Source organism: Rhinoraja longicauda, chromosome 26 (assembly GCF_053455715.1).
Source record: "Rhinoraja longicauda isolate Sanriku21f chromosome 26, sRhiLon1.1, whole genome shotgun sequence".
Lineage (NCBI taxonomy): Eukaryota > Metazoa > Chordata > Chondrichthyes > Rajiformes > Arhynchobatidae > Rhinoraja > Rhinoraja longicauda.
The window spans coordinates 17477602-17489037 of record NC_135978.1 but is presented as its reverse complement, the minus strand read 5'-3'; the positions used below and the strand labels follow the sequence as shown (position 1 = coordinate 17489037).

The 11436-nt window shown below is 44.0% G+C and overlaps 1 protein-coding gene across 1 annotated transcript; it reads right to left on the bottom strand.

Moving 5' to 3' along the window:
• Nucleotides 1–260: 260 nt before the first annotated feature.
• pex12 (peroxisomal biogenesis factor 12) lies at nucleotides 261–9651 on the bottom strand. Its single transcript, XM_078422604.1, has 3 exons — nucleotides 9517–9651; nucleotides 4703–5247; nucleotides 261–2627 (listed from the first exon to the last, which is right to left on the bottom strand). The coding sequence occupies exons 1-3, from the start codon at nucleotides 9643–9645 to the stop codon at nucleotides 2231–2233; spliced, it is 1071 nt and encodes a 356-aa protein (XP_078278730.1). The 5' UTR covers nucleotides 9646–9651; the 3' UTR covers nucleotides 261–2230.
• Between the last annotated feature and the right edge of the window lie 1785 nt (nucleotides 9652–11436).

The window sequence follows — 11436 nt, the reverse complement described above, 5'->3', positions numbered from 1 at the left end:
TATATCAGCACCATCACAGACCTCACCATTTCCGGCGATCTACCCTCCAATGCCTCCAAACTTATAGTTCCCCAGCCCCGCACGGCCCGATTCTACCTCCTACCTAAAATCCATAAACAGAACTGTCCCAGCAGACCCATTGTCTCTGCCTGCTCATGTCCCACCGAACTTATTTCCACCTACCTCGACTCCATCCTATCCCCCCTGGTTAAATCCCTCCCCACCTACGTTCAAGCCACCTCACACGCTCTCCATCTCCTCGATAACTTCCGGTTCCCAGGCCCCCACTCCCTCATCTTTACCATGGATGTCCAGTCACTCTACACTTCCATCCCCCACAAGGATGGTCTCGAAGCCCTCCATTTCTTCCTCGACCGTAGAACCAGCCAATCCCCATCTACCAACACTCTCCTCCGCCTAGCAGAGCTGGTTCTTACCCATAACAACTTCTCCTTTGACTCCTCCCACTTCCTCCAAACCAGAGGCGTAGCTATGGGCACTCGCATGGGCTCTAGCTATGCCTGCCTCTTTGTCGGGTACGTCGAACAATCCCTGTTCCGGGCGTACACCGGCCCCATCCCCGAACTTTACCTCCGCTACATCGACGACTGCTTTGGTGCTACCTCTTGCACCCATGCAGAACTCACTGACTTCATACACTTCACTTCCAATTTCCATCCTGCCCTTAAATATACCTGGACTATCTCCGACACCTCCCTCCTGTTTCTGGACCTCACCATCTCCATCACAGGAGACAGACTAGTGACTGACATCTACTATAAACCCACTGACTCGCACAGCTATCTGGACTACACTTCTTCCCACCCGGTCTCCTGCAAAAAGTCTATCCCCTACTCCCAATTCCTCCGTCTACGCCGCATCTGCGCCCGGGATGAGGTGTTTCACACTAGGACGATAGTAAAGATAGACAACACTAGATACCTTCAAGCAATCATCAGATTTGCACGACAAGCCACAGCCAGTTTGACCCAACAGGTTCGATGCTCCCTGTGAGCAGCTCCTGGCATCTCAATGGGCACTGCTGCCAAATCGGAGCAAGAGTACAACAGAAGAGGTGGTCCACATAGCATGTGCTCCAAGAGCAGTCACATAGTTTTATTTTGTCTTATATTACTGGTTTATTTATTATTTTTCATCTTATTTCATAATCTTACTGTTTATATGCGTATAACTTTACTAAATATTGTTATTAAAGTACCAACATTTAATGAACCACTGGGCTGCAAACAATTGCAGCTATTCTTACATATATATATTTATTGTATAATTATTCCCAAGATGGCATTTGGTATTACAAAGTGATTTGTAGGGAGGCACCCCCTTCAAAATATGAGGTAGTGATGTACTTACATTTTGGAAGACTCTAAATGTTAATGCCAAAATTTATGAGTTTGGTTTAATCCGATACAAATTTTTACATTTTTAAGAGCAATTCCTGCTATGTAAATCTGTGAGCAGTATAGGCTTATATAAAATCTTGACATTTTGAATCAACTTGTTTGTTTCCTTGTTTTTCTGTATACATTATAAATCATTTACTAAAAAAATCAGAATAGTGTTATTCAAAAGCATAATTATTATGCAATATCGTAACTCCTGTTATTTCTCCTCTCATTTTACAGTTTTACCCTCCTATTAACCCCATCTCTACCAGCCCCTGCATTTACTATCAACACTGCTTCTTCATGCTTTGATATCTGGTCCGTTTTCTTTCCACATTCCAATCATGTGTGGGGTGATTGATTGAATAATTGGTCATGTTAATTACCCCTCATGTGTAGGTTAATGGCAGAATCTCCAGTGAAAATAAAATAGGATGAGTGTAGGATTAATTTAAAATGGGCGTCTGATGGTCAGCACAGACTCAGTAGATGCAAGGACCTGCTGTAGGGCAAAATTATCATCTGTAACTTGTTGAAAAGCTTGCACATAAGTGCAATGTGACACTGAATATACTGTTCATGCTCACAAATGAATGCTTCCTTGGGCAAGGAATAACAAAAGCCATTAAATTTAGGAAGAGCAGAACAGGATGTAATTAACATTTAAAATGGCACAGTTGAAACTTGCCTCCTGTACTTCAGCAGATATCAGCACATTTCAATTTAAGAAATAAAACACCAATTCATTGAGTCAGACAGTGATTTGGGTGCATTTAGAGAGCACTTTTTCCAGTGAGCCACAGTTTTGATGGATGCATCTCTTGTCTTCATGCTTCTGGAGAGTAGAGCTTAACAAGATGCTGCAGTTCAGAAGGGTAGCCTGTAACAGGACATCGCTGGTGATGTTTTACATAGTTGTAAGCACATCGGTAACAGTAGACATACCCAGAGGTTGCCAAAGCCGTGTCGTTAGTCCGGATCTTGTTGCACAAAGGACATACAGTCTTCAGCCTCGGCAAAGCATCATTTGTCGATTTATCTAAGTGTACTGGTGGGGGAGGAGTCGGGAGGGAGGAGAGGGATTTAATTGTGTCCTGGTTTTCAGACGAGTACCACCATTCAAGAAACTGCAAGAAGAAGATGCCCACTGATACACCGGTTGAAAGGGAGACAGCTGCACCACCCAGTGCATTGCCAAAGAAGGAGGTTAGCTTTCCAATCACACTACAAGAGGAAGAGAGAGCAAGAAAGGTCAGAATACATACACAACATTTAGAGGTGTGCTTGAACCAATTCACAATGCCCTGAAATCACATGTAATCTGTAATCTAACAGAAATATGATTTCCTAATGTCATGTATTGATTAAGTAAGTGTTTTAATGATCATCAACCAACAATGTCTGTGCTGAACATGATGCAAAATTAACTAATTCCTTCTGCCTGCACATGATACATATCCCTCTATTCCTTCCATATTCATGTGCCTCACTAAAAGCCTCTTGAATGCCACTTTTGTTTCTGCATCCACCACATCCACTGGCAACATCATCCAGTCACCTACCAATCTATGTGTAAAAAAACTTGACCCGCACATCTCCTTTAAACTTTCCCTCCTCTGACCATGAACATGTGCCCTCTATAATTTGACATTTTCACCCTAGGATAAAGATTCTGACCATCTACATTATCTATGCCTCCCATAATTTTATATACTTCTATCAGGTCTCCCTTCAGCCTCTGACACTCCAGAGAAGAATATGCAGGTGTGTCAAGATTCTCCTTATCCTGTAATCCTGCCAGCATCCTGGTAAACATCTTCTGCACCCTTTCCAAATTGTCCACATCCTTCCTTCCTGTATTGGGGAAACCGGAATGGTTATGCTCTTGGGGACCAAGTCCATAACTCCCTGAAAGTAGCAACACAAGTAAATAGAGTGGTGCAGAAGGCATATGATATGCTTGCCTTCATTGGTCAGGGCATTGAGTTTAAGAGTCAGGAAGTCATGATGCAACTTCATAGGACTTTGGTTAGGCCACATTAATAGTATTGCAAGTAGTTCTGGTTTTGGATTGTTTTCTCTGGAAAGCCAGCGATTGTGGTGAGATTTGATTTAAGTATATGAAATGATGAGAGGCATAGATAGCTTCTGACTATCTACCCTATATTCCAAAAAGGAAATACTAAATGCTAGAGGGCATAGTTTTAAGGTGACACGGGCAAAGTTTACAGGAGATATGGGGTTTGTGTTTTTTTAATATACGGAAGATGGCGATGTCTGGAACGTGCAGGTGTGTCAAGATTCTCCTTATCCTGTAATCCTGCCAGCAACCTGGTAAACATATTCTGCATGGCGGTAGAGGCAGATATAATAGTGGCATTTAAGAATCTGATAAGAATTGGTCTTGGCATCATGCTCAGCATAAGACACTGTAGGCTGAAGAGCCTGTTTCAGTGCTGTACTGTTCCATGTTCTATGGTATGTGAATACTTCAATGTGGTAAATTCAGAGAGATGTATGTAATATATTTATTAAACTTAAATCACCTCAACTCAAAGCATTTCCAAAAACAAAAAGGTACTTCTTATCAGTAACTTTCACAACATATATTTAGCAGATCAGGAAGCATTTGCGGAGCGAGAATGAGTTCATGTTTCATATTAATCACCGTTCATTATTTGCCAAAGTCATCAATTGAAAACAGCAATTCAGTTCTCCCTCTACAGATGCTACTTGACTTGCTGAGTATTTCTCCATTCTCTATATTTACTTCAGGCTTACGGCATTGCATTTGTTTTGTTTTTCAATTCAGCACATCCCTTCCTCCCTTCCCCCCCTCTTCCCCCCCTCTTTCCCCCCCCCCCCACCCCCCCCCCTCCAGCCCAATCCCACCCCACCCATGATTTCATCTACCTCAAGGAGAACAGCCAACATAATCAAGAACCATTAACAGTCTGGTCATTCCCTCTTCTCCCCTCACTCGTGAAGCAGAAGATACAAAATTGAAGATATCAAACTACTGAACAATCCTCTTATAAGATAAGGGTTTAGTTCTGATCTCTCATTATGGCCCTTGCACTTTTTTTTTTAAACTGCAGTTTTTCCGTAGCTCTAACGCCATATTCTCCACTCTGGTATTGTTCTCTTTCCACTACCTGTTGTATTTATTTATGACTTGATTGTATTCATGTACAGTATGATTTGATGGGATAAAACTCAAAGCTTTTCCAGCATATCTTGGTAAACATGACAAAAATAACCAATACCAATACCGTAATTTCTCAAAGCTATTCCCTTACCTTGTACTGGTCGGAGATCTGCTCATGGAAGTAGATCTTTGTTCAAAACTCTGCAAATCTGCAGGGGTCAGGTTTTCCAAGCAGACCCCAGCTGCCCGCAGTAGTGGCGAATGATATGGTGTTTTTCCAAAGATGTACAAGAGCCGATAGATGAGGAACCACCCCTCCCAGCTCATGTTCACAAAAGGATAGGCTGCAAGGAAAGCCTTGTATAAGCGCTTCCAGGAAGATTCTGGAAGATGTATGGCATAGTCATCCTCCTCTCTCAGTCGAGCAAACAGTCTGTCCAGTTTGACTTTTACATATGGAATAGCGATTATCATCAACAGCGATCTCCAATGCTGGGCTCTCGGGAGCCCGTAGCTTGCCAGTCTCCATATCCGTGGACCCACCGGAATTCGTTTCAGACCATAAAAGTTTTCGGAGAAGGAGGCACTAGTTCGTGCCAAATAGTGACGCTGTAGCAGGAAGTCCATCACAGTGTAGAATTCATCAAACCATCGCCATAGAAACCCATAGCGAGCAGGGTTGGATTCCACAAGTACCTGAAAGAACAAGACAGTATCATCAGATCAGCTGGATCAACCAACATGATTCTTGGATAAAATCAGAAATTTTCTTTTTTTCACTTTCACTTATCTTCTTCCGGAAGTTACTGCATCACAGAATGAGGGCTTTCAGAAAATAATTTAAAACTCACTGAAGGGCAAGGAGAAAAGGATCAGTTGGAAAGGTACCATCACACACCGTGTCAGCCAGTCTCTCTTGGTTTCCATCCTCCCTCTTTTCTGCATCTAAAAACTAAACGTTGTTTTAAGAAGTGACTGTCTCTCTCTATCCATACCTGGATAGAGTGAATGTGGAGTGGATGTTTCCACTAGTGGGAGAGTTTAGGACCAGAGGCCATAGCCTCAGAATAAAAAGACGCACCTGTAGATCAGTCACTGTATTGACAGTCTATGTCGGGTGTTTGCAGACACCGTTCCTGGAGGAAGTTATCTGGCGTGCTACCCGGGGGAGATTCCGGCGGGAGACACTTGTTCAGGAACTGGGCTTTGTCTGTAACATTGCATCCTTGTGGTCATTAAACTAGGTTTGAAGTTAAATAACTTGTTGTTATTCTTGCAACTTCATACATGGTGTCAGAAGTTTTATTCCGGAACTTTCACGGCCTGTGTTTTTTCGACCGGGATTGCTTTTTTTCAAGCGAGGATAACTAACTAAGCCTGCTAGATTGAGCAGCTAAACAGTCAACATGGTGGATGCATTCCGCAGGCCGGACTCACTCGTCTTCGGCGGTAACATCAGCGAAAAATGGCAGATGTTCGAACAAGAATACGACATTTTCATCGCGGTGGCACACTGTGACATATTTTGTGTATGCGGCGGAAGTGAGGGAGCCCAGCGAGGGAGGAAACATCCTCGCTCCCGCAGAAACCCAAGAGGATCCTGAATGCCTCAAGAGGACATTTCGGGAGATATGCAACCCTCAGACAATGTTACTATGGAAAGACACAAGTTCAACACATGGAATCAAAAGGCTGGTGAGACAATTGAATCATATGGCAGTGATTTAAGGATTAACGCAAAAAGCTGCAAATTCGGAGATCTCTAAGAGGAGCTTATTAGAGATAGACGAGTCTGTGGTATCAATAATGATGATTTGAGAAAAGTGCTACTGCGTGATAGTAATTTGACACTAATTAAGGCTGTCTCCATCTGTCAAATTCATGAGATGACTGAAGAGCACAACAAAACGCTGGCTTCTCCACAGCACTCTGTCACAAATGTCGATGCAGTTCAGGCTAGGTTCATGAGAAAACAAAAGCCTGAGATAAAATTGAAACCAGTCAGAAAGAACTGGGACACAATATATTGCCAACTGCAACAATTGTGGAGGTAGTCATGCAGTTAAAAGAGACAAATGTCCAGCTTTTGGTCAACAGTGCCATGCCTGTAAAAAATTGAATCATTTTAAAAGGTGCTGCAAGTCCACACCACAGGCAGAGACCTAGGAGGACTGTTCCCCAGCTAGAACCTGACCAAGCTGACAGCAGTGCAGATGAAACAGTCTGCGTCGATGGAATAACATTGCAAATGGCTGCTGATTCAACTGATGCACAGATAGAAAATGATGAAGCCTTGGTCACTGTGCAAGTTAATGACATTCCAGTTGAAATGAAAGTAGACAAAGGTGCTAAGTGTAATGTGCTGTCAAAAAATACGTTTGAACAACTACAGGATGAAGAACAAATAAGAGCATGCATTAAAGCCACAAACCTTGTTGCATATGGGGGCAGTAAAATCAAACCTGTTGGTATGGTTAAGTTGCAGTGCCACCTAGAGGGACAGCCATACACATTACCATTTTACGTTGTCAAGAGGATGCTCTGCCACTGCTAGGGCTACCTGCATGCAGGCAAATGGGGCTGGTCTCATTCAGTAAGGATGTTCACCAGTTGAGCCCCACTGAAGATGATCTGTCGCGTCAAATTCAAACAGAATACAGCGGTCTCTTCACTGATGAGATTGGAAAGCTGCCCGCAATCTATTCCATGACACTTGACCCGGATGTGAGACCCGTTGTTCGTCCTGCACATCGCAGTTCTGTGGCTATGAAGGACGGAGTCAAAGCGGAGCTAGACAGAAAGCAGTAACTGGGTGTCATCACTCCTGTGTCTGAGCCAAGTCTGAGTGTCATCACTCCTGTGTCATCACTCCTGTGTCTGAGCCATAGTGTCATCTATGGTTGTCACCAGCAAAAAGAACAAACAGGAAATCAGAATATGCATCAATCCAAGAGACCTGAACACTGCTTTGAAAAGGCCACTTCACCCTATGCGTACGGTGGAAGTGGCTGCACACATGTCAAATGCAACGGTGTTTTCTGTCTGAGATGCTAAGAACTACTTTTGGCAGATTTCACTTGACCACACATCTTCAATGCTAACCACTTTTAGCACTTCTTTTGGTCGCTATGGACACTGATCACCAGGATACTGGACTTGGGTCAAAAGACGATAACGCTCTCACAAGACTCGAACAAGAAATAATGGACACTGAGCAGTTTCAGGTTCAGGTGCCTATGGCTAAGCTGCCTTTGAACACCACTGAGAGTCTGTACAGAACACGCTCAGGTTGTGTCAGCAAGCCAAATCCCAAATACAGAGACTGAATTCACCTCTTTGCTATGTTGATCACTTGTTGACCATGCTGTGACCTTAGTTTGTGTTTTACAGTGTGTATACTTGTTTGGCAAAAGTGTTTAGTATTTAGTATGTAGTATTTCTCAACTCATATGTTTCAGTAACTGAATATATCTGTTGGATATTGGTCATTTTGTATAAGTCTTGCTATATTTACTACTTAACAAGATATTTTGTCTTTATATGGAGCATGAGCTAAGGAAAGGGGATGTAGATTAGTCACTGTATTCACAGTCTATGTCGGGTGTTTGCAGATGCCGTTCCTGGAGAAAGTTATCTGCCGCATGCGCGCTGTCCAGGGGAGGTTCCGGCGGGAGGCACTTCGGAAACTGGGCTTTGTCTGTAACGTTGCATCCTCGTGGTCATTAAACTAGGCTTGAAGTTAAATAACATTGTTATTCTTGCAACTTCATAAAGTACCTTTAGAAAGGAGATGTCAAGGAATTTTTTTCGTCAGAGGATGGCGAATCTGTGTAACTCATTGCCACAGAAGGCTGTGGAAGCCAAGTCAATGGATATTTTAAAGATGGAGATGGGCAGATTTTTGATTAGTCGGGGTGTCATGGGTTATAGGGAGAAGGCAGGATAATGGGGTTGAGAGGGAAAGATAGATCAGTCATGCTTGAATAGCAGAGTAGACTTGATGGGCTAAATGGCCACTTATGAACTTCCCCCGACCCACCTGTCCCGCTCTTCAGTCCCCTGCCTCCTATCCCCTGTCCCAGCCCCTACTGACACCATAGACATTTCTGCCCAAATTATGAGAGGGTTCTGACCATCTACACTATATTCCAGGATGGAAATACTAAATACTTGAGGGCATAGTTTTAAGGTGAGAGGGGCAACACTTATGGGAGATATGGATTTCGTTTTTATAGATATTCGCTGCTCCCGCCGGGGCCCCGCGGCCGGCCTGACATCCTATTTCCTCACATAGACACAAAAGACCGCACCTGGAGTATCGTGTGCAGTTTTGGTCTCCAAATTTGAGGAAGGGTATTCTTGCTATTGAGGGGGTGCAGCGTAGGTTTACTAGGTTAATTCCCGGAATGGCGGGACTGTCATATGTTGAAAGACTGGAGCGACTAGGCTTGTATACACTGGAATTTAGAAGGATGAGAGATCTTATCGAAACGTATAAGATTATTAAGGGGTTGGACACGTTAGAGGCAGGAAACATGTTCCCAATGTTGGGGGAATCCAGAACAAGGGGTCACAGTTTAAGAATAAGGGGTAGGCCATTTAGAACTGAGATGAGGAAAAAAAAATTCAGTCAGAGTTGTGAATCTGTGGAATTCTCTGCCTCAGAAGGCAGTGGAGGCCAATTCTCTGAATGCATTCAAGAGAGAGCTAGATAGAGCTCTTAAGGATAGCGGAGTCAGGGGGTATGGGGAGAAGGCAGGAACGGGGGTACTGATTGAGAATGATCAGCCATGATCACATTGAATGGCGGTGCTGGCTCGAAGGGCCGAATGGCATCCTCCTGCACCTATTGTCCACAAAACGCTGGACTCGTACCCAGCGGGATAGGCAGCATCTCTGGATAGAAGGAATGGGTGACCGTTTCGCCGGTCGAGGCCCTTCTTCCGACTATTTCTATTTCCTCACCTTGCACAAGTGATGCAACGCCGGCCTGACCGCTGACATCAAGGTGTCCTGGGCCACGACCTCGAAGATGGAGAGTGTGCCGGCACTCGCCGACAGCCCGGCTGTCAGGTGCGCCCCGTGTTCCGCCATGATTGCCCGCCGTCTCCCAGAACAACGCGCCTGCGCACCGCGGACAGCCCGGCTCACTGGACCACAAACATGAAACACGGACTGGATTCCACTGGAACCGAACCGAACCGCCGACTGGATTGAGATGGTTCGTCACAAACAAAATGTGGCACTGGATTAAGGTCCCGATCCGAAATGCCACCTATCCATTTTCTCCTGAGATGTTACCTGACCAGATAAGATAATCCAGCATTTTGTGTCTATCTTTGGCGAAAACCAGCATCAGCAGTTCCTTTTTATTACGGATTCCAATGCCACTCGAACACGGACTGGATTCCGTTAATAGACAATGCTGGAGTAATTCAGCGGGTCAGGCAGCATCTCTGGAACAAAGGAATAGGTGAGGTTTCGGATCGAGACCATTCTTCAGACTGAGAGTCAGGGGGAAAGCAAAACAGGAGATATGGATGGTGATATAAAGAGAGATATAGAACAAATGAATGAAAGATATGCAAAAAGAAACGATGAGCAAGGAAAGATGGAGCCCCCAAAGGTCAGTTGATGGCTGTGGGCAAGGTGGTAACGAGTTATACTGACAGTGAAACTCAACAGGACGACAGTGAAACTAATGAATGACTACGGTGATGGAGGGACGGAGAACTAGGGAAGGCAAGGGTTACTTGAAGTTAGAAAAATCAATATTAAAAACTGGATCGTGATCGAATTCCAATGGAAGTGGATCTGGGACTTGTATCTGCTAAATGGTATTAACATGGAATACCGAAATAAAAATAAACTCAGAGAGACTCAGCAAGCCAGCCATTTTCCATGGAAAGAAATTAATGTTTCAGACTATTACATCAAAGGACTTTGTTCTGAAATGTTAACTCTCTTTCCACACATGCTGCCTGATCTGCTGACAATTTTACAATGTCTTCTGTTTTAGTTCAATTTTACAAGGATTCTGTAGAAGGGTCTTTCATCTGAAATGTTAACTCTATTTCTCTCACAATACAATACAATATATCTTTATTGTCATTGTACAGGGGTACAACGAGATTGGGAATGCGCCTCCCATACGATGCAATAATTTAGTTAATTTAAACAACAGCAACCCAATGAAACAAATTGTAACAGTTTTAAGACAGAATAAAGTGCAAGTAGATCTGTGCCGGATCACTGTGTGATGTGACCATCCGGCTCAGCAGGACCGGTTCATAGCAGCTATGGCCCTGGGGATGAAGTTGTTCCTGAGTCTGGAGGTGCGGGCGTAGAAGGCCTTGTATCGTCTGCCCGATGGAAGGAGTTCAAACAGACTGTTGCACGGGTGTGAAGAGTCTTTGTGGATGCTGCTGGCTTTTCTGAGGCATCGTGTGTTGTAGATGCCCTCCAAGTCTGGTAGCTGTGTTCCGATGGTCCTTTGAGCTCTATGGACTACCCGCTGAAGAGCTTTCCTTTCTGCCTCCGTGCAGCTGAGGTACCACACAGGGATGCCATGCGTTAGGATGCTCTCTATGGTGCAGCGGTAGAATGTCATCAGCAGCTGTTGGGGTAGACCAGACTTTTTCAGTGTTCTTAGGTAGAACAGTCGTTGCTGTGCCTTCTTGACCAGCACCCTGGATGCTGCTGATTTTCTGAGTATTTCTAGTATTTTGTGTTCTCATTTCATCCCTGCAGGGATATACATCGATCAGCCAAAACATTATGACCACTGACAGGTGAAGTGAATAACATTGATTATCTTGTTACAATGGCACCTGTCAATGAGTGGGATATATTAGACAGCAAATGAAGTCAGTTCTTGAAGTTGAT

Coding starts and splice junctions, on each gene's coding strand:
- pex12 (XM_078422604.1), bottom strand. CDS start 9,645: ATGGCGGAACACGGGGCGCACCTGACAGCCGGGCTGTCGGCGAGTGCC. Junction 5,248..9,516: donor CGTTGCATCACTTGTGCAAG/GTGAGGAAATAG, acceptor TTGTTCTTTCAG/GTACTTGTGGAATCCAACCC. Junction 2,628..4,702: donor AGATCTCCGACCAGTACAAG/GTAAGGGAATAG, acceptor TTCCTCTTGTAG/TGTGATTGGAAAGCTAACCT.